At 47.9% G+C, this 23,459-nt stretch overlaps 1 protein-coding gene across 1 annotated transcript in view; it reads right to left on the reverse strand.

The window, feature by feature from the left end:
* The window catches only part of LOC138505001 (tolloid-like protein 2), a 160,150-nt gene that overhangs the window by 65,456 nt on the left and 71,235 nt on the right, over nt 1–23,459 (reverse strand). Inside the window, exon 12 of the mRNA XM_069625360.1 lies at nt 9,530–9,645. Within this exon, the coding sequence (XP_069481461.1) occupies nt 9,530–9,645 (116 nt within the window). The remainder of the gene's footprint in view (nt 1–9,529; nt 9,646–23,459) is intronic.

Consider the following 23,459-nt stretch of genomic DNA (forward strand, 5'->3'; position numbering starts at 1 on the left):
AAAATATCTGCACTTTATTAAATTAAGGTTTGGTTGTGTACAAAATAACTGCATTACAAGCAATGGAGTCTATTGCAAATGGTAAATTGACTAGGATGAGCTTAGAGGCTCTCCAGAGTGCTTGTGAAGCCAGGGAGTTAGACTTTGTGGATAAGTCTAGGGCTGCGCTGATAGCTGCCCTGGAGGACTACCAGACCGATGGTGAAACTCTTGATGAGGGGGGGAATGCAACCAATGAGGACTCTGCCCCTAGGGGTTCTACTGAATCTGTTTCTGGGAATGCCACCATTCCTGCTGCCTCCGTTCCGAACCCCAGCAGTTCCTTGGAGCTTGAGTTATTAAGGATGAAATTGGCCTTTGAATATCGCAAGTTGGAAATAGATGGTGATCTTAAGAAGGAGGAGTTGGCTCAACAAGTGGAGCTCAAGAATAGGGATCTTTAACTCAAAAATAAGGACCTTGAACTCAAGAACCAGGAGACTGAATATCAGAGAATTCAGCTAGAGAAAGCTAGAGTGGAGACTTTAGAGAAACCCAGTGAGAGGTTCAGGTCCCCAGCAACTAAGTTTATGAAAGATTTGGTTGGTGTGTTTGTGGAGGGTTCTGATATCCTCCAATGGATTGAAGCGTTTGAAATGGCTTGTGCAATTCATGATGTTGACAAAAGAGATTGGGCTAAGTGTTTGTTAAGCAGAGTGCCTCAGACTGGGTATGACTGTATTCTGAAACTGAGTGTGGAAGACAGGGGTCAGTATGAGTGTATGAAGTCTGCTTTAATTGACAAGTTTGGCAAGACACCTACCCAATACCTTAAAAGGTTCAGGGATTTTAAGAAAAGAGAGAATGTGTCTTGGGTTGACTGGGTGAATGCTGCGCACATGAACATGATGGGGTGGATTGATGGTTACAAGGTGAAAACTTGTGTTGAATTGTCCCACCTGTTGTTTTTTGAGCATTTTTCTGAAGCCTGTTCACCGGAGCTGCGTCAGTATGTTGCTGACCAGAACATTTTGGATCCCTTTAAGCTGGCTAGGCTGGCTGCCAAGTGGGTCTCCCATTGGTTGTCCCCTAAGGACTCCAGTGGGAAGGACAAGGACAAAGAAAAGGGGGCCTCTCAGAAAGCTGAGGAGTCCCGAAAGCAGTCAAAGTCGGGTAAACATAAACCCTCCTCTCCGAAGACCCAAAAACCTAGTGGGGATAAGTCATCTGTGGGTGGGAATAAGAATAGTGGTCCACCTGCTGCAAAGCAGGCTCCCAGTGGTTCCAGTACCGTACCCCGCACTCCCGGCACTTGTTGGGATTGTGGGGCTCTGGATCACAAGAGGGGTGACTCCAAGTGCAAAGGTAAGGCACTTGGAGTACAGGCTGTCAGCCTGACCTACCCTTACCCCATGTCTGAGGTGGAGGCCACTGTCCTCCCCTCCTCTACAGGCATCACATTTGGTGCTCCTGTAGAGATTTCCTTTGTGCCCCTTGGGGCCTGGGACCAGTATGCAGAAGTAATGGCGACTATCCCACAGAACACCCGTAGATTTTTGAGAAGTGTCCTCCTGAATGGCCAGCCTTCTACTGGTTTGAGAGACACTGGGACAAGCATGGCAGTGGTGGACAGGACCCTGCTCAAGCCAGAGGACTATGTAGGTGCTCCTCTGAGAACCACCAGGTTAGCTGGTGGGCCTCCCAAATTATCGCCTGTAGCCTTAGTCACACTCGTAATTGGAGACAAGACAGCAAAGCTTCCTGTCCTGGTTCAGGACAATGTCCCTGCTAACATTCTGTTAGGTAATGATCTAGTCGAGTTGGGATTGATCTCGGATGGTCTTCCCATGACTGCTGCTGCGGTCACTAGGTCACAGGTGACCCCGGGTCTGGCTGTGAGTCAGGTACCCGAGCCAAAGGTGCGGCCTAAAGCAAGACGAAGGAAGAACAAGAAGGCCACCTCTGTGGAGGGAGCTCCTTCTCTTCCTGCTGTTCCTACAGCACCCATTAGGATCCATTCTCTGGACAGGCTGGGTCCAGTGGTAAACCCCGTCTCAACTCCTGTGGGAGAAGAGCCAGAAGACTCTCCCATGGGAGAGATTCTCAAACCGGAGGATCATCCCGATCTTCAGTGCTTGTTAGCTGAAGGGGGGACCCTCCCGGCCAGACTTCTGTAAAGGACAGAGAGAGTGCCACTATCTCTCTCGAGGGTCTGAGGAAACAGGTCCTGTCCCAGGCACAAGGAGAAGTGCCTAGGACATTCCGCATTTATTGGGAGGGTGAGCTCCTTGTTAGTAAGCCCACTAAGCCTGAACCTGGTGCCCTCAAGAGGTTGGTGGTACCCCAGGTTTACAGGCCCTTCCTACTGCAGTTGGCGCATGAGGTGCCCTTAGCTGGTCATCTTGGTACCAAGAAGACTAAGCAGAGGCTCTCTGCCCATTTCTACTGGCCTCGGATGGAAGTAGAAGTGGAGTCCCACTGCAGAACCTGCCCAACTTGTCAGTTGTCTGGCAAGACTGGAGGCAGTGTCATTGCCCCACTGCAGCCATTGCCAGTGGTTGGCACACCATTTGAGAGGGTGGGCATCGACATCGTCGGTCCCCTGGACCCTTCCACTTCAGGTGGACATCGGTTCATCCTGGTTTTGGTAGATCATGCCACCAGGTACCCTGAGACTATACCCCTTTGGACTGTAACTGCCAAGGTGGTTGCCAGGGCTCTTCTGGGCATTTTCACCCGTGTTGGATTCCCCAAGGAGGTTGTCTCTGACAGAGGATCCAACTTCATGTCTAGTTACATGAAGACCATGTGGAAAGAGTGCGGAGTGACCTATAAGTTCTCCACCTCTTACTATCCACAGACCAATGGTCTGGTTGAGAGATTTAATAAAACTGTCAAGGGCATGATAGGTGCTTTGGAAGAGCCCCTAGGGAGGAAATGGGATCTCCTCCTGCCATGCCTGCTGTTTGCTTACAGAGAGGTACCTCAAGAGGGTGTTGGTTTCAGCCCCTTTGAGTTACTCTTTGGACACCCCGTGAGGGGGCCCCTTGCCTTGATCAGAGAAGGTTTGGAAGCCACCCCTCCAGGTCCCACCAAGCAAGTGGGGGACTATGTGTTAGGCCTCAGACGGAGGATGACACAAATGATGGGTCAGGCAACAGCGAATCTCAAGGCCAGCCAGGAATTGAACAAATACTGGCATGACCTTAAAGCATCGCAAGTGGATTGGACTCCGGGACAGGAGGTCCTCGTGATGGAGCCTACCAAGCCTCGGGCATTAGCAGATAAATGGACTGGACCCTTCAGGATAATCTCCAAGATGGGCAAGGTCAATTATCTGGTTGACATGGGAATCCCACGGGTAGCCCCTCAGGTATTCCATGTTAATCGGCTCAAGCCTTTCCACAGGCGAGCAGAAGTCTCATGTCTCTTGCTAGCTTCAGAGCAAGAAGAGGATGAGAGGGAGCCCCTTCCTGATTTGCTGTATAGCAACTCTCAGGATAGCTCAGTGGAGGGAGTGCATCTCTCTCCAGATTTGACAACAGAGCTGAAGAGGGACTGCAGGACTTTGCTCCAGCAGTATGCCTCTCTGTTTTTGCTGACGCCAGCCTTACACCGTGGTGTAAGCACCAGATTGACACTGGTGACAGCGTGCCTGTCAAAAGCAGGAGCTACAGTATGTCAGATACTTTTAAGAACCACATCCAGGCTGAGGTCGCCAAGATGTTGGATCTGGGATTTATTGAACCCTCAACCAGCCCCTGGTCCAGTGCTGTGGTCCTTGTCCCCAAGGCAAGTTCCCAGGCAGGTACCCAGGATTGGAGGTTCTGTGTGGACTACAGAGGAGTCAATGCCGTCACCAAAACTGACGCGCATCCATTAACCCGGGCTGATGAGCTCGTGGACACCATAGGTGCTGCCAAATTTGTGAGCACCTTTGACCTCACCTCAGGCTATTCGCAAATAGCTCTGACGAACCATGCCAAGGAAAAGACGGCGTTCTCAACACCAGAGGGACTCTACCAGTTTAGGGTCATGCATTTTGGGTTGAAGAATGCCTCTGCCACCTTCCAGAGATTGGTCAATCTTGCTCTCAGTGGGCTAGAAGCCTTTTGTGTGGCTTATTTAGACGACATTGCCGTCTACAGTTCCACTTGGGAAGAGCATTTGACACATCTGGGTAAAGTGTTGCAGGCCTTGAAAAGGGCTAACCTCACTATCAAGGCCACCAAGTGCCAGATAGCTCAGGGGAAAGTCACATATCTTGGTCATGAGGTAGGAGGGGGTCAAATCCAACCTCTCCCCAGTAAGGTAAAGGATGTATAGGACTGGGAGACTCCCACTACTCAAACCCAGGTGAGAGCCTTTTTGGGGCTCAATGGGTACTATCGCAATTTCATGGCGGACTATGGAACCATAGCTGCACCACTGACAGCTCTGACTTCCCCCAAACAATCTAGGAAGGTTAATTGTTCGGAAGACTGTCAGAGGGCCTTTGATGGCTTGAAAGAGAGTCTGTGTAGGGCACCTGTGTTGTGTGTGCCTGACTACAGCCGACCCTTTATCGTCCAGACGGAAGCCTGCGACACCGGAATTGGAGCTGTCTTGTCCCAGTTAGATGACAAAGGGAGGGAACATCCTATCATCTTCATCAGTAGACAACTTAAGGGTAGAGAACTTAGGTGGGCTACTGTTGAGAAGGAGTGTTTCAGTATCGTTTGGAGCCTTAGGCATTTTAGGTCCTACCTTACGGGGGTCTTCCTTCAAGGTCCAAACAAATCATAAGCCCCTGAAGTGGCTTATGCAGATGAAGGGTGAAAATCCGAAACTGCTCAGGTGGTCCATTAGCCTGCAAGGGCTAGACTTCACCATAGAGCACAGACCAGTGAAGAGTCACGATAATGCAGATGGCCTTTCCAGAAGGCATGTTGACCGTCTGGATGAGGGTGTCTATCCCGTGGGAGATAAGGCACCCTCCACCTCAGTCTGGGGGGGGGCGACTGTGATGCTGGAAATGCATCGGAGGGACAGGGCCTCCTTATCCTTGTCCTTTACTGCCTTTTTATCGTGTGTTCTGTTGTATTTTCCTTGCAGGAGTTCATGTGGGACTCCTGGTGGTGCAGCTCTCTCTCTTTTGGTTTGGTGAACAGACCCATGGGATACCCTTACGGCACCCATGGGTGGGGGTACAACCCTGTGCCCCTAGTGTATGTTTTTGGGCACCTGTGGGTGGCCCGCAGAGCAGGGTATGGGCTGGTGGTAACTCCATGCTGAATTTGACAGGTGCTCTGAATGTCCTCCATTTTGCGATACCCAGGCCCTGCCATTGGAATCAGTTGATTCCTGATGCAAAACAAGATGGCCCTTGTGGCCTCTTGCTTTCTATTACCTATTAACTTGTTTTCCCAAAGTCCTGAGAAGCCCTGACTCTGTCCCTTTTCCCTGACCGGCTGTTGGGTGGAAGTTCCATATATGGTGTTGTTGTGAAGTCCAGCCCATACTGACTGGATCCTTCCCAGTGACTGTATGTTGTGGGTACCTCCTGTGGGTGGGTTTTGGGTGAATGGAGTGTGTGACCAATATGCACTTCTTGTTGTGGTTGTCGGGTTTCTGGTATGAGAGACAAAGGGCCTCATTACACGGACGGCGGTAAGGGTTAACGGTCACCGTTAATGGCAACGGTGACCGTTAACCCTTACCGCCGTACTACGAGGTCCCTTTGCGGGTTGGAGGATTTAACGCCTGCTTCTTGCAGGCGTTAAAATCCAACCCGCTAAGGGACCTCAGAGCTAATTACGGCACCGCAAAATTGCGGTGCCGTAATTAGCGCCTTCCCCATTCCCATAGAGCCCTATGGGGCAGAAATGGGAATGGGGAAGGGCAATGGCGGAAAGGGGATTTACCGCCCCTCCAACCTTGGAATGGGGCGGTAAATCCCCTTTCCGCCAAGGCGGTGCCGGTATTTTACCGGCATGAGCCATGGCGCTAATAGCGCCATGGCTCACCGCCTACCGTGTAATGAGGCCCAAAGACTGAGACAGCCCTGCCCGAAACTGGCCTGAATGCAGTGTGTAGTGTTGAATGTCTCGGTACTTGTCCCAATCCACATTCCTTGTTGTGAGTGTCTGAGAGGGAGGAAGATGGCCTGAATGCACTGTGTGCCTGATTGGCTGACTGACTGCATGAATGCCCTTCTGTATGATTGGCTGCTGAGAGTGACCCAGCAGTGTGGATGAGAGACAAGATAGTATATCTGGGGACCTCTCACCACTGTAAATTGTTCAGAAGCATTCAGAAGCTGTGTCTTCACTTTAAGAGTAACTGGAACTGCTGATCCTCGACACCCAGCTGGAAGAAGAAGACTTGGTGTTGAATTTGCTTCGACCGATCTGAATGCTGCCGAATCCATCGAAGACTGATCCGAGAGAGGACCTGGTAAGGCGCCTTCTTCCCGTGCTCCGAGGGACTATCGAGCACCGCTAAAACCTTCACCGAAGTTCCCTGGAAGTCAGACCCTTGAAAGGCTGCCGACCCGAGACGGGACCGCTGAGGAGAACGAAGAAAAGCACCCAGACTTCGCCACTGTCGAGGTCCATTGCCGTCGACCAGGGTTTGCAGGTTTGTGTAACCACTGGAGGCCCGTCGAAGTTGTGTTGCCCAGCCGTGGGGACCACTAGACGCTGTGCCGCCGCCAACTGGAGCCGCCCGCCCCTTTGCCTAAGAACATTTGACTCCAAGGACTCCCTTGTCCGCAACGTCGACCGCTTTGTCCCGCCGGAGAAAGTCGAGGACGATCAACGCGCCAAGGAGAATCCACCATTGGGTTTCCCGCCACCTGAAGGCCAGAAAGACTTCGACGACTCGACGTCCTTGTTGGGCCACAGTTCTTCCTAAACTCTTTGCGGTCCTAAAAAATCTATCGCCGAGGTGCCCCGCACACCTCATCCTCGCAGGACGTCGCTGACGAGCACCGCCTGGATCGACCTCGGGGTGTCGGCACCCTTGAACTGCTCATCACCGCCGTCGACGACAAGTTCACCATCTTCGACGCCTCTCGACGATCCTTGGCTCCTGCTTTAAAGGGAGTCACTCAAGAAGGATCTGCCGACGTGTCTTCAAAGAACTCTACTCCACCAGGTACATTGGGGGGGTAAAACATTATAGGAGGAAATAAGGCTATTGAACAATATATGGACTGGGCTTGTGCTATTTATCTTTATTTTACAGGTTGCCCAGGTGGGGGGGATCTCCACACAGAACTGTGTCTATCGGTAGAGGCCAGCATTCTGCCTATTGTTTCAACCATCTTATGTTCCTGCCTATCTCTATTGCTGGTTTCCTCGTTATTGATCTGTACAGTTGATGCACTTTAATGAGATTTGATAACATTGGTGGTACCACTTTAGAATTGTATATATTTATCATTGTTGATTTCCGAGTACAAAGTGCGTTATTGTGATCGTGTACATACCTTTGAATATTAATTATATAAAGACTGTGTTTTCAGTAATACAGTGTGTGGACATTCCTTTGGGGGGGTTCGGGGATTACATTGTACTTAAGAACCAGCCTGCATCACCTCCTGAGAAGCTAGGCCTTGATTGCTCGACTACGTTACCAATAATAGAGAATCTTGGCTGGGGTCCTCTGTGCCTCTCCTCTACCATATAGAGAGCGGAAGTACATAACCCCCCCTCCAGTCTTTACACCCACCCCCTTTCGGGGGAAGCCAATCTACATGCAGTATACTGTACTCAGGCAGAAGTAAATGCCCAAGGACCGAGCCTGATGTATCATCAAGCCACGTCTCAGTGATGCACGCAAAGTGAAGGGGAAATCATCAACCAAATCATAGCAATGCGTACATTGTGCCACCAAGGAATGAGCGTTCAGGAATAGACGTCCCCCACATAAGGGAACCTTACTCGTGTAGTAAATCCAGTGGAAAGCACAGTAGATGAAAGTGCTAATTTCAGCAGTTGGCTTTACGTGAAGACTAACAGTGTTGGTGACCCAGACAACGTCCATGGAAAGGAGCCCGCTGAGACGTCCATGGCCCGTATAGGCACAGACGGGCTTAACTTTGGCGTGACTTTGGTGTACATGTTGCGAGCCCGCTGCTCCTGCCTACTGCGTTTCCGGTCAGCCCACTGTTTACATATACACATGTTAGCGCAGAGGCCACTCCCCCATGAGCCAGGTAGCAGCCACTGAAGAGAAACTGCTGCCTGGTGTGTGCAGGCAAGAAATTAATGAAAGACTGACCGCTGGATCGAGCCCCGGGGTGAAGTGAAGGGCAGGCAATCTTTCCCTGTAGTCGCGGCATACAAGGAAAACAAAAATGTCATTCAAATAAGCATGCTTAAATGTAAAATGTTGCTAAAGTGAAAATAAAAGGCGTCCAGTCAAGTGCCACAGTCAAAGACCATTAAAGGAACCAAGCAAACAGTTTAACTAAAGAAGAAAAGGAAAACGGATAGCAGATGAGCTAACTATCCACAATATCAGGAGCACCTCAGTGCCAACGCTAAGCATACAACATTGAGCAGAGGCGAACAAACACTGTACCTGCAGGGAGAAACCCATGTGTGGAACATTAAGGGATTAGCTTTCACCATGCATTAAAAGGCCTTAAACACTCCCGTTTCTCCTCTTTGCACCATTGATCATGCAATAATAATTGGATTCATACCCCTGGTATTATATGGTCATTGTGCATCTTAAATTCAGCTCATCTGTACGTTCTGTGCCCACCTTGGTACCCTTCAGAGTTCCTAATTCTGCTCTTACAAGCCATATATTGTTTGAAATAAAAATAGCAGTGATTCCAGCTGTGGTGAATGAGACCTCAACAGCAAGAAATTGTTCTGAGTGACCCCAACATGTATGAGTTAGATGTGGGATCCTCACAGCCACCAGCCACTTAAACAACATGCGCCAAATTACAGAGTTTTTTCACTGGTGCAATTGCATAGTTGCACGGTATTAGCATTAGGTCAAAGTTTGACTTATTTCTAAAAAACAGTGGAACATATTAGTAAACCATTGCACCATGACACTTGCAGTTTGGCATGTTATTAATATCAGGTCAAAAATTGCCCTAGTGCAAAAAATATATATTTTTGATGCATTTTTGCACCAGGGTAATATTTGTCCTAGTGCTAGTACCGTTCTGTATTATCGCTAGGGCACATTTTACGCGGGTGCAAAAATGCTGTGAAAATGTATCGTTTTTGCAGGAAAAAGGTTTCTGTAATCTGCCAACTCGTGCGTTTTATGAAGCTTGTTCGCCCTTTTTTACATTATCCCTTCCAACCTCTTTAAGAAATATTAGAAGTTATTATTTCATTGTTTACATTTGCAGCTATGAATGAATCAATGAAAAGGCTTGTTTTGTGTAAAACTTTATATAGAATTGCATTGGTACATACGTTTGTTTCATTCAGGTTCTGTCTCATTGCTAAGCACGGTCATGCTAGTAAAATGTGAGAGGAGGACTTCTTTCCACACACAGGCAATACAACTCAATACATTCATTAATGTGTTTTACCTGACCAGCCGTGATGCGGATTAACCAAAGGCAGCTGCCGCCAGTCGCAGGTAACACTGTCCTTGAGTTGACAGTGATAGTTCCACTCGGCTCATTGAGCAAAGTTCTGCAGAGATCTGTAAGAAAAAATGATTGCATTGAGTAGAACTTCCAAGGAATGCATCTACTCTTCCGGAAGCGCATGGGGGATTTCCGTGTGTCTCTGGTAGTAAAGAGCAGGTCTTTAAATAAAGAAGAACGACATAAGGGGAAACATCTGAACTGGAACTAGTGAGCATTTATGCTTGGAAAGAACACTTTCATGGGAGAGGGTTTGTATCATTGCTAAAGATATTTGACACTTTGTCAAAGATTATGCAATAACTATGTGAATGTGTGATGTTTGAAGGCATGTACTGCACAATATCAAAGGTGTAGCTATTTCCACCCGACAAACCAATCTATTTCAATGCTAGAGACCTTCTGTCAGAAGGTGATGAATCCACAATACAAGACAAGGAATGGCAATGACCCCATATTATTTAATACAAAGTCTATTTATCCAGATTTGTATTCTGTCAATTTGGTAATTTGGGATATCATTTACAGTTAATGGTGAAATACTGGTAAGAATTTAAATATTAGCAATTAATTCCAAGAACAGAGAAGTTATAGTTAACCTGCTGGCAACTTATGAAAATAATGCTTCCAATGGCTGACCTCAATCTTTGGTTACGACAAAAATAACAAACCTGATCAGGAATTCTTATCTAACAAGTTAAACAGAGCCTTCATCCAATGACAGGAGAACAACAACTCACAAGGGAAGTCGCTCCCTAAACATTGTCTAGACAATGAATGCCACTATAGATCTACCAATCACACCCTTTATATTTTTCTCATATCATATGCTGATCTCCTCAAAACAGATACCCCTCTTCCACATGACCACAATCTTTCCAAGCAGTTTCCTTATGTGGTTGTCACAGGAAGCTATCTTCACCCCCCACTTGACAATATCCTTACTCCCAAACAAATTATTTTGGAAAGAGTTATGAAAATCCTTCCACCAGAAATGCCTACAAACCTAAAAAAAAAAAAAAAACTTGAATAGCAAAGACTCAACCTAGCCCTACGCGTCATGGAAAGGGGAAGGACATTAGAAAGCAAATGTCAAAGCTAGATCATTGCCCACCAGCAGATTCCTTTCGTTTTCCCAAAGCATGCTTGTGCCTTCAAACCGACCTTTGACCTTGCACATGCAATGCATGTGGTTCATTTTCCTTTACCACATGCTCATTTGGCCTACTTGTTCTGTGATTCATGATTCTTCTAGGCCGTTTCAAAGAATTTCAAGTGGGAATGATCACAAGCTTCCATTAAATCAAAAATCTATTTGTAGGAATAGTGCACATTTAAAAAAAAGGAAGCCTACAAGGCCATGCATACCAGGATTTTTCAGATGATTCCGGATATACTTGCATGGCCTGGAGCTCTGGTTCTACTTTTCCCATGGAAAATACAATAGTACAAAACGTAGAATGCAAAGAAAAAACAAACCTACTCTATGGTGCTCTCTGTCTCTCCTATCTTTTCTATATGCTTCTCTATCGACTATTATGCTCTCTTCACTAAATCTGGTAGGACCAAGTTTGAAAGGATATACTGGTCTTGAACCCAAGCCTCTCTATCGCTGAAACCTATACCAGTGCTTCCTCCAGGCAAACCCTCACCAATATCCTCTTTGTCGTTCCCTCGCCAGACCTATGGACTCAACATATGGTCTCTGTGCTTTCTCCTTTCTCTTCTTCTCCCATTAAAGGTGGCACGCCGTGGGAGGCTCTCTTGGCCTCCTTCCACTCCTCTAAGGTCATCATTAATGTTTACTTGAATGGTACCATCTTGGTCCAAGGCCCTCAGGCCAACCTTCTCCTCTTTGATAGAAGCTTCCTGTGCCTCATCAATTTACTTTCTTCTCCTGCTGTTCCCTCTCTTCCCTCCATGGCTTTCTTGCCCCCTCCTGCTGTCTCCTCCCAGGCTACTTTGCCCTCTCCTCCTTCCTCCTCCCCTCCTTCAGGCTTCTTCTATACCTCTGCAGGGCGTACCTCTGATGTGTACCCCTCCTTTGAAGTCTTTCAAGGACGGCAACCGTCTCCATATTGCCACTCTTGCTCAGCTGTCAAACACTCCTCTGATATCTGCCGCCTCCTCGAAGAACTTGACCTCAATGTTCTCTATCTCACCAAGACATGGTTCACTGCCAGCTCTGTCACAAGCTTTGACACTCTCCTCCCTGATGGCTACAAGATCCTCTGCGTGCCCAGACCCAACCATTCCGGAAGGGGTATAGCCCTGATCTTCCCTGAGTGGATTCCTGCCTCTGTCATTCCTATGCAGGCCTACTCCTCTCTCGAATGCCTCGTCTGCAGGCTCTCTCTCTCGCCTAGCCATTCCCTTACTGTGGCTACCATCTATCAGTCACCTGGTCAAATCTCCTCCTTCCTCTCTGAGTGGGCAGACCTCTCCTCTTCCCTCCTGGCCTTGACCACTCAACTCCTCCTTCTTTGGGACTTTAACATCCACCTCAATGCCTCCGGTTCTTCCTCTGGACTCGTTCACGACCTCTACAACTTTCTCACTCTGGATGTTATGATCTCTACAGACCTTCGCCTTTCTGTCCCTCTCACCACTCCTCTCTCCTGTAGTGATTATTTTCTCCTTTCCTCCCAGCTCACTCTCACCACCCCTCAGGCCAAGCCAACTCCAGTACTTCCACCTACCTTCTCAGTTATCCGACTCATGAAGTGTTTGTCAGATGAGGAATTCGCCAACAATTTCTCATCCTCCCCTCTGCTCCCCCTTCGGCTGACTCACACCCTGACACAGCCCCTTCTCTTCTCAATTTAGCTGTATCTGATACTCTTGATGGTCTTGCCCCTGTCATGAGGATCTGCTTGAAGCCGTACGAATCAGACCTCGTCACCCTTAAACGTGAGTGCAGGGTGGCTGAGAACAAAAATGGCGTGCTTCCTGTACATCTTCTGACAAACTGGCTTGCCGCCTGTTTCAAAGGTAATACCGGCTCTCTGTCTGCACCAAGAAGAGAGCCCTCATCCAAGCCCGCATCTCTGCGGCATCCAACAACTCGGCCGAACTCCTTCAAATCTGCAAGGAGCTGGCCAATCCTGCTGCAATCTATACCTCTCCTGTCCCCTCCCAGGCCCTCTGCATGGTCCTGGCTTCTCATTTCATCTGAAAAACTCATGACATCCTGTGCTCTCTCTCTTCCTCTCCTCCTCCTCCCTCTACTCCCCGCTCTTCCTCTGGCCCTTCTGTGGTGACCTTCCCTCCCTCCTTCTCTGCCTTTCCCCTGTTCACCCCAGACAAGGTTTCTAGACATGTCCGATCTATGAAAGTCTCATCAAAACATGTTCTCCCCTGTTCCTCTAAAACCATCAAGGAACACATTGACACCCTGCTCTTGCTTTGGCTGACTTCTGCAACCACTCCTTCAACACTGGAGTCTTCCCTTCCCCCTGAAGCACTCCCTTGTGAACCCTCTTCTTAAGAAACCCTCAGCCGACCCCTCCTGCCCGGCTAACTACCATCTAATCTCCATCACTCCTTTCCTGGGCAAACTCCTGGAAAAGCTGCCCATCTCCCAGCTTAATCTGCACACTGAATCAGTTGGTTGTCTCCATGACCATCAGTCTGGCTTCAGAGCTGCCAGAAGCACGGAAACTGCTCTCCTGTACATCTGTAAAGACCTGCTCTCCAACCTTGATTCCAATACCCCCTGTGTCCTCATCTTATTTGATCACTCTTCTGCCATTGATACCGTCAACCATGCCATCCTTCTCAGTCATCTCCATGATAACCTGGGTATCACCGATCAAGCCATGGCTTGGCTGACCTCTTTCCTCTCCGATCGACCCTCCGAGGTCCAACTTGGGACCTTCCTTTCCTCTATCTCTCGCTCTACCTGTCGTGTTCCCCAAGGGACTAACCTCTCTCCCTGGCTGTTCAACCAATGCCTGCCACTTCTTGACCACCAAATTTCCACTCACTGCCCCAACTTTCGGTGCTATGCGGATGACAGTCAGCTCATTTTCAGGCTCCCTTCTGCCATCTCCTCTCCTTCTCTCATCTCTGACTGTCTGTCTGCTATCCAGGAGTGGTGTGCCGTCAACAATCTCTGCCTTAATGCCAGTAAGACAGAGATTCTCCTTATCGGCACATCTGCTCCCTCCTTTCCTGTCGCTCTCTGGCCTTCCTCTCTTGGCCCTCTTCCTGCTCCCATGTGTGAAGCTAAAAACCTCAGGGTCACTTTGACTTCACACTCTCTTTCTCTCCTTATATCTACGGCATCTCTAAGAAGTCACACTACCAGCTGCAGAAGATATTCTTCCTTTCCTCTCCTTCGCCCAGAAGCTCACTGTCTCCAGAGCTCTGCTTCTACTTTCTGCCCTCTGCAACTCATCCAGAACAGGACTGCGAGACTTGTCCTTGGCCTCAAACCCAGGGATCGTATGTCTCCAGGACTGAAATCTCTTCACTGGCTCCCAGTGGCTGTGAGGATTAAGTTCAAAACCCATGCATTGTCCACAAGGCCTTCTGGGGCCTCAATACCTTCAACTCTGTTCCTAAATATCTTACATCTCGAGCCATCGCTCATCCGCCTCCAACTCCCTCAGGGTCAGTCGCTTCTCCAAGCAATGAGTTGGTGGTAGATCTCTTTCTTCAACTGGGGCCTCCCTCTGGAACAGCCTTCCTGCCTGCCTGAAACTTGAACCATCTCCGGTTCCGGAAGCACCTCAAGACCTTCCTCTTTGCTTCTGCTTTCACTCCTCCTCTCCCCTGCTGAACTCCTGACTGAAACTGCACTGGTCACATGGTTACCCCCTGATCTCGGGCCCAGGTCCCCTCCCCCACCAGCTGCACTGCCTCCCGGGCATCACCTGCACTTGGGTGCTGTTTCCGTATACCTACAGTCCCCTACCAGCTCTTGACACTTGATGTATGCACTTACCCCTGCACTTGCCACAAGCTGGCCACACATTTCACCTATTCTTATTTATTAAATGTATTTTACTGTTGATCCTAAGTATTGCATTTCCCCGTCCCCCTTTACCCCTCTCACTTTTCCCTTTCCCTTTCCCCTTCCCCTGCACTTGCGCAATCTCAATGTCACCTAGTAAGATTGTTGTCTTTGTATTCTCTCTGTTCCCCCTCCCTTGCCGCATCTCGCCTTGAAACACGTGTGTGTATAGGCACGTTACTAATGCCATATCATATCATAACAGTTTGGGCTTTTGTGTAGGCACAGATAAGGCAGAGTTGTATTAACTGGCCATTGATGATAGCAGGTGCAAAATGGTGCGAGTACCTGCACATGTAATAGCAGTGCCTGGCAAATACCAACACTGTTGGCTTTACCAATGCTGGTTTTTAACAGGATTTCAGTGAAGGACACACACAGTGCTTATAAATCGAGTGGCTGAAGGTAGACCTGGTTAAGGCATTTTTATTACATCAGTAGTGTATTCACAGCTCCAGTTAAGTCATTAACTCTCAGAAAACTGCTTCGAAAAAAACACTGGCAGGCACTTTGAGTGCAATGTTTGTTCATAAGGCTTGATTAGAACGAGCTCAAGAGTTCCCACGCGGAGGTGTTTTGGGCAGAATCAATGGATGGGCAAATACCCAAACAACATCTACAAGTTTTGTTCCCCTCCTCATATGCCAGTTATCTCTATATGTACTATAGTGTAATACTTTGGGTGTAAAAGTATCAAAAGAGCCTCATAATAACCAAAATGAAAATAGGTTCCTTCACCCGAGCCAGCAGTGGTTTAAGTGGGTGGGAAATACATTGTAAAACTAAGTTGTTTTAACTACAGAGAGTGGCAGATATATTTAACAAAGTGCTGCACTCGTTTCACATTGTGGAGGGTGTTTCGCGCTAGACATAGATGGAGACCTGGCGCTGTGGAGGGGCAGCGGCAGGAACATTCTTCTATAGAACTTGTAGACTTGAACTAATGACCATATCAAAATCAAAATGAAATGAAAAGAAAAGAAAACGTTATCAACATTGAGGCAGCCCCAATAGACAGCCTTGTTGAGCTGCCACCTCACAATTTTTACTTGCACAAATAGACAAATCAGAGTCCACTGACACAGTACATTTTCACAAACTATCTACTGATGCACATGCACGACTGTGAATTTCTGCGCATCTATGCTATACTCAAGGGAACTGAACCACATACATACAATTAGTCTTGCGCACTCAGATGTTTATGTTTCTTTCAATTATAAAGCACACTGAAGAACCAACTACGTCTAAGTAGAACCAAAGTAAAGAACGTGCAAAAAAAATACCTCTTTGTTCTTTATGAAGAGTTAGGATTTCAGTTAATCGACTGGTTACTAGGGGTAAAGCATTCTAAAGCCCAGGGGAAACAACTGAAACTCTCTGACCCTCCTAGTTTGGCACAGCTCCTCTTGGAATTCACAAGATCCACCACCATTCTTGCATGATCTTCCTCTGGAGGACGCCATGGGTGCAGCGACACTGGCACAACCCAATGGATGCGCAAATAATAGCGCCTCTCATCAACAGCACTGTAATCGAGTTGTTATTCCTCAGCAACTGCAGTGCCACTTTTTGAACGCTTCGCTGGGAGATGCTGCAAAACAGCTCACACAGGGTGTGAAAGGACAATAGTTGCCTGCTCAAGCCACCAACATAAAGTACAGGCATGGGAATGGCCCTTGCCAGGCACAGCCCCAGTGGTGTTAGCTGGCCATTGTTGGGAGCAGGTGCAAAATAGTGAGAGTACCTGTACATCCAATAACAGTGCCTGGCAAAGGTTTAAAACGAATGCCACAGCAACAAAATGCTGGCTTTGCCAATGCTTGCTTTAAAATGGACTTCAGTGGCTGAAAGCAGGCCTGGTTGACATTTTTATTACAACAGTAGCTTTAGATCTCCAATTAAGTAATTAACTCTCAGAAGACTGATTTGAAAAAACATTGGCAGGCACTTCAAATGCAAAGTTTGATGGTAAGGCTTGAATAAAGCAAGTTCAAAGAGTTCCCACGATGATGTGTTTTGGGGAGGCAGAGGCATGAATGGGTGGGAATGGCCACAGGGATTAGGAAAGCCGTGGGCAACCAATTTGTGGGCACATAACCAAACAACACCTACAGACTCTGTGTCCCTCCTCATATGCCATTCCTCCCTTTCTGTATTCCAATGCAGTAGTTTTGTCTTATGCACCTAATATTCCTAATAGTCCAAACTAACAACAATGGACAACCACATCCTAATTGACTGGGAAACATTGGATGCATGCAAGGTTGCTACAAGGCCCAACCCAAACAAACAATGCAAAGTACGTAAAAACTATATCAAACAAGTGGAAACTGTTTAACAACCTGACTGATGTATTTATAAAGTGTAAAGAAATTGTGTTTAGGGGGCTCTGTGAATTTCTTCCAATATTCTCATGCATTACCGGGGGTCAACTCCAAGTGGATAGTATGAAGGGGTGGGTTTCTCTCGATAAACATTTAACAACATAGGTTATTTGGTTGTAAGGTTCCTGTATTGTGTGGCTAACACACCCTATCTAACAACAATATTATAGGTATAGCATTCGTATTGCTTCAAATTCTGTTCCATGGGATCTCTTTCCACACAAGAAACACATTTCTATCTCGCATCAGAAATATTCAGGCATGGCAAAAACAAGAACAGAGGGACAATACATGCAAATCATGTACAACAAGAATGGTTCATTAAAACATCACTTGCTCTAATCCTCCAAACACACATTAAAACAACATATTCTTTTTTACAGCATCCCTCCTGAATCTTATGAAAATGCAAGTCAGGTTTCACACGGAGCATAGAATTACACAACAAACACAGAAACGCTGGTCATGTAAGGAGCAAGACTCATTTCAAATCAAGACTTCATGAATCTTACCCAAAATGACATGCTGGTGCTAACGAAAACAAATACCCTAGAGTGACGCCAAGAAAAGCCAATACAAAAAGCCTAACACATGTCATGGGGCAATCCAGGAGTGAGGTGACGAAGGGGATATTCAACAGTTAGCGTTTACTACACTCTCAATAGCGCAAGATTATGATATGAGTGGCTGCTTTCATGAAACGATTCTCCAGGGTAAATATCAGAGATGAATGAATGATCACTATTGATCATAGACTTGACCTCAAAAGAAATGACAGAATGCCAAAACATAATAGTCAGGATTATATGGTCAATCATGGTACCATCACTTAAACCGTTGAATGTGGCTTTGCCTCGTATATCTGGTGGTACTCCAGACATCACATGGAGGCAATTTTACATTGTACTTTGTGCACATATGGGCCTAGTTTATCCTTTCTAGGATCGCTTAGGATAGGTGTAGTGATGCGATGCCATATGCTACCTTGTTGGTCGTCAAGTAGTTCTTTTTTAGGGCCTTTCCCTAGTTTTAGGTTGAAGCTACGCCCCATTATACGCAGCGGGCTGTTCCTGAGGAAAGGTACAAAACAAGGTCAATAGATTGAATGTAAGCCAAGAAACGCCCCCCTTTCCTTGTAATTTGGAGCCCAATAAAAATTGATTAACCACAGTGATGGAAAGTTGGTATCATGTTTGACTTCAATTTGGAGATACTCTGTATTACTATGCACTTCGGTTTGAAGACAGATAGGGATATCATGCATCACAACCCTGCAGCTTTTCTGCCATGTCAGCTGGGGATTGCTGAGCTGGCAAATGAAAAAACGACATCTCTGGTGAAGGTGGCTGTGGACCAGGTTTCTTGCATTAAAATAATGTCAATAGAGTCGATTGAGTTGAGAATATCAGCTTCACACATTTTGTTGTTAAAACCAGCCACGTTCCAAGAGATATTTCTAGTTTTGTCTTGGGCATCATTTCATGTTACCAAGTGTTGCACGTCATATACCATGGGCCTCATTAGATATTTGGCTGTAGCCTTGCCAGTAAAACCAGCAGGATTTGCCAAACTTCCGGAAATTTCCGGCGCCCGCGAATGCGCATTTACCGGGTCATTACGGCCCTGCCGGACCCGGTAATTGCCCATTTGCGGGCGCCGGAAAAACAATGCTCCCCATTCCAATTCGGACCCATAGGGCTGAATAGGAATGGGGAGGTTGGATGCGCCGGCACCGTTTATAATGGTGCCGGTGCATCCGACATGCTGTGCTCGCAGGTGCCGTTCTGCTGACCTAGCGGGCAAAAAGGGACCCACAAGCACAACTCATAGTTGGCCGGTCTGGGAACTACGGTACCGGCATCTTTACCGGTACCATAGTTCCCGGACCGGCAAACTTATAATGAGGCCCCATGTCTCGCACATTGGGGTGTGGGCTTGGGTTCACAGACGTTGCAACAGCCAACGCTTGGAGTCCGGCCTACTCGCACCGAGTTGTCGATGGGTAACAGCTTTTGGAACCAGGGGTAGAAAAAGTTACCAGAACAATAAAATGTCTGAGTTGGCAGCGATTCTTCGTTAGATTGGAATTGTTAAAATAGTTAACTATTCCAGATCGCTTTAGAGTAATAATTATACAGTCAGCATTTAGCTATTTGTTTGTTTTTCCAATTCATCCAGTTCTTCTAACAATTTGGGGACCAATGGCTGGTCCTATGATGGAGATATTTATCCACTGAGCCACTTTATTAATCAAAGAGATAGATGGTCCTCGATCAGTGGAGTTTTGTGCTGGTTCATGCTCAATAATAAATGATACAGGAGCAGACACAAGCAACATATCAAACGTGGCAGCCATTTTTGTTTTATCTAAATTTGGGTAGCAATATGGTGGAGAATTCGTTATTTTCCTTGCCCTCTCTAATGGAAGCGTCACACAGGCATCCTGTGTTGTTGCAGCAATCTACTACCAAGGCTACACAGGCATCCTGTGTTGTTGCAGCAATCTACTACCAAAGCCGCAGGTAGTTCTGTTGTACACTCGCTGGCCTTATGAAGAGTGGAGATCTACTTGCCCTTTCTGCTCTCACTAGCTGTAGGGGTGTTGTGGCAAGCAAGGGAACTTGCAATATTGGGCTTGTTAGCCTCTTCTTTGTGCTGTTCACTTGATAGTACCCCCATCTTGCTATGCCTTCATTTTCTCTCCACTGCGTTTTTTGGAGCCTCTAGTTCACCCACGACTTGCCTTAGGTATACATTACGTGTACCTAAATGGTGTGTTTTACCTGGAGCTGCTTTCAGAGGCAGAGAGGCAGTTGCCTTTCTCTTTCCCATATTCAGAGGCCACTGGAACATTCTGGTGAATGATAGCGCTATGGTCTGGTGGTGACAGCAGATGTCCCGTCTCCTTGACCTTGTCTTGTGACTTTTATCGATCGTGGCTGGCCAAGCACCTTCTCGCCTATCTTATGGACTTTGCAGGCCTTGGACACTCTATGGTCTTGCAGGCATTGAGGACATTCAAATAAAAAACTCAGGAGTCTGTTATGGCTGAGAAGACCCATTGGCCAACCAAGTAATGCAAGCAATGCATTTGCACTACCCGTTTCTCCAAAGTAAACAATCAATCATTACACAGGCTGCTACGTGAGCTACTACACAGCCTTAAGACTGTGCCTGAAGATTTAAATTTAAAATGGACAAGTTACCCTTTTCATCTTAGTTTGTTTGTTTGTTTTATTATTTATAATGCGCGAGAGTACCCGGGGGTATCAGCGCGCAGCATTTAAAAGAAATTTCAAAGCTTGGTTAAAATACACAGAAAATATACATGATTACAAAATACAAAATAGGTGCAAAGAGTTATATACAAATCAGCAGTCATATTATAGGACCATAATGTACAAGTAAGCAAGAGGGCGCACATGGTTACAAAGTGTGCAGGTAACGAAGGGCATTTTATTGTCTGAGTGGGACCAGTTTCAGCCAAGAAACCACATTGGACCGGAAGTTCTGGTAAGGTAGGTCTGCTCTGAGGTTAGGAGGCAACGAGTTCCAGAGCTTGGCAGCTTTTACCGGGAAACTGTTGCCCCCTATAGTTGCCCTTTTGTAGTGGGGAACAGATAAACAGTCTTTGTATATAGTTCTAATGGGTCTTAAGGAGGGTTGTCTGTGGAATCTGTTAATCAAGTAGATGGGGGCAGAGTTATTAAGGGACTTGTGGGTGAGTGATACCGTTTTTAAGAGAATGTTGTCTCTAGTGGGGAGCCAGTTGTTCTGTTGGCTGAATCCTGTAATGTGCTCTCTTCTGGAAATGGCCAGGGCTGCTCTGAGAGTGTTGTTCTGGAGGGTTTGCAATTTGCTGGTGGTGGCCTTGGTGGACCCCAAGTACATGGCATTGCAATAGTCAAGTCGAGACAATATGAGGGTTCTGGAAAGTGTCAGACAGCTGGAATCCGATAGGAAGGGTCTGGCTGCGCGGATTAATTTACACGTGTAAGCCGTGGAGGATGCAGGGGAGCTCACTTGTCTTTTAAGGGAAAAAGTGGAGTCTAGGTAGAAACCCAGTGTTTTGACCTCCTGTCCGACTTTGATATTGTTCCCGTCAATCATGAAGGAGTTATAGGCCGGGCCAAGTTTCTTTATGCTGAATGTAGTGCCTAAGATGATGAGCTCTGTTTTATCATCATTCAGGCATAGTCCATGGGTGGCCATCCATGCCTGGATGAGGAACAAGTTACTTACCTGTAACTGATGTTCTCCAGCATGGGTCTGGCATGGATTCACATGCTCATGAATATTCCCCGTCGTCAGGCTGGGAATCCTCGGTAAAGAAAAATCAGTATCAGTTTCGTTTCTGATCTGTCTTTCGTAGTAGTAACCAATCACTGATCTCTGCATCATACTGACCACAGCCAATGACTGTCATCTCCCTAAGCCCCGCCTCTGGCAGCCATCTTCAGATTTGGTAGCACGTGAAGTGCCAGTATGACCAAGTGAAGAGCCGCAGAGGGGTAGGCTGGAGGGTTCGCATGTGAATCCATGCCAGACCCATGCTGGAGAACAACAGTTACAGGTAGGTAACTTGTTCCTTCTCCAGCATGGGGTCTGGCATGGATTCAGATGCTCATGAATAAAAGAATACATAGCAGTACACACATGCACAACCACGGGAGGTGGCAAAGGCTCAACATTAAGCATTACATCCAAAACTCAACATTAAGCAATTCTTACCTCCTCACCAGGCTCACCTTAGGCGAACAGGTTGCGCAGCACTGCTTGGCCGACCCTGGACTCCTCCCTGGAATCCCGATCGATGCAGTAGAATTTCGTGAAGGTGTGCGTCGACCTCCACGTAGCAGCCCTGCAGATGTGCAGCAAGGGCACACCAGATAGGAACGCCGTGGTAGCTGCGATCGCTCTGGTGGAATGGGCTCTCGGACGGCCAGGCAGCGGTCGGTTTGCCAACCGATGACAGTACATGATACAGCCGGAGAGCCATCTGGAAATGGAAGCCTTCGAGAGAGCCTTCCCCTGATTGACAGGTCCAAAGTTCACAAAAAGTTGTGACGTCTTCCGAAAACTCTACGCGGTCCACGTAGAACTTCAGCGCTCTAGCCACATCCAGCGAGTGCAAAGTCCTTTCAGCCGGCGACGAAGGCGACGGGAAGAAAACAGGCAACACCAAGGGTTCGTTGAGGTGGAAGTCCGACGGCACCTTGGGCATGAAGGAGGGGTGCGTCCTGAGCACTACCCTTGTGTCGTGAAAAGTCAAGTACGGGGGCTTGCAGGAAAGGGCCTGGATCTCTCCCACCCGTCGTGCGGAGGTGATGGCCACAAGAAATGCTGTTTTCCACGACAAGAACTTCAACGGAGCTGAGTGCAGAGGCTCGAACGGAGGTCCCATGAGCTTGGTCAGCACCACGTTGAGCTCCCACGCCGGGGCCGGGGCCTTCACCGGCGAGAACGATCTGAGCAGTCCCTTCATGAATTCTTTCACCAGACGATGAGACCACAAAGACATCCGTCCCGTGGTTCTGGTGTATCGGGAGATCGCAGCAAGATGAATCTTGATGGAAGCGTGCGCCAGTCCAGCCTTGGCCAGCGTAAGCAGGTACGGCAGTACTTGAGGAGCCGTAATCCGTAGAGGGTTAATCTTCTGTGCGTGGCACCAGACAGAGAACCTCTTCCATTTGTGTCCGTAGCATTTAAGAGTTGAGGACGCCCTGGCCTTTGCAAGAACCTCTCTGCAGTCGGCTGGTATGTCGTAACCTCAAAACTCTAACGCTGCAGGAGCCAGGCCTGTAAGTTCAGCGACCTCGGGTCGTGATGGAGGATGGCGCCTCCTTCCCTGGAGAGAAGATCCACGTCCACTGGCAGCTTGATTGACGGGGACGCTGACAAGTCCAGAAGGTCCGGGAACCATATCTGCCTTGGCCACGCAGGTGCGACGAGGATCATCCTGCACCGTGACCTCTTGAGCTGGTTGATGAGCCGGATCAGCAGCAGCAATGGAGGGAACGCATATAGGAACAGGCCCTCCCAGGGGAACGAGAAAGCATCGCCCATGCTCCTCGGCTGGGGAAACCTGCTGGCGAACCTCCGGCACTTGGAGTTCGTCGCCGTCGCGAACAGATCGATCTGGGGTGTGCCCCACCGTCGGAAGAGGCGGTCCACTAGATCCTGTCGTAGTTCCCACTCGTGGCACGAGCGCAGCTCTCTGCTGAGCGAGTCGGCGATGGTGTTTTTTATTCCTGCCAGATGAAACGGCACCAGAAACATCCCTTGGGCGAAGGCCCAATGCCACAGGTCCTGCGCCTCCTTGGACAGGGCTGGGGATCTGGTACCGCCCTGCTTCCTGATGTAGAACATGGTGGTGGTGTTGTCGGAGAAGATCCTCACCACCTTGCCCTTGAGGGACGGAAGAAAGGACCCGAGGGCCCAAAACACTGCACGGAGTTCCAGGACG

Source organism: Ambystoma mexicanum, chromosome 11 (genome assembly GCF_040938575.1).
Source record: "Ambystoma mexicanum isolate Mex_15411 chromosome 11, UKY_AmexF1_1, whole genome shotgun sequence".
NCBI lineage: Eukaryota > Metazoa > Chordata > Amphibia > Caudata > Ambystomatidae > Ambystoma > Ambystoma mexicanum.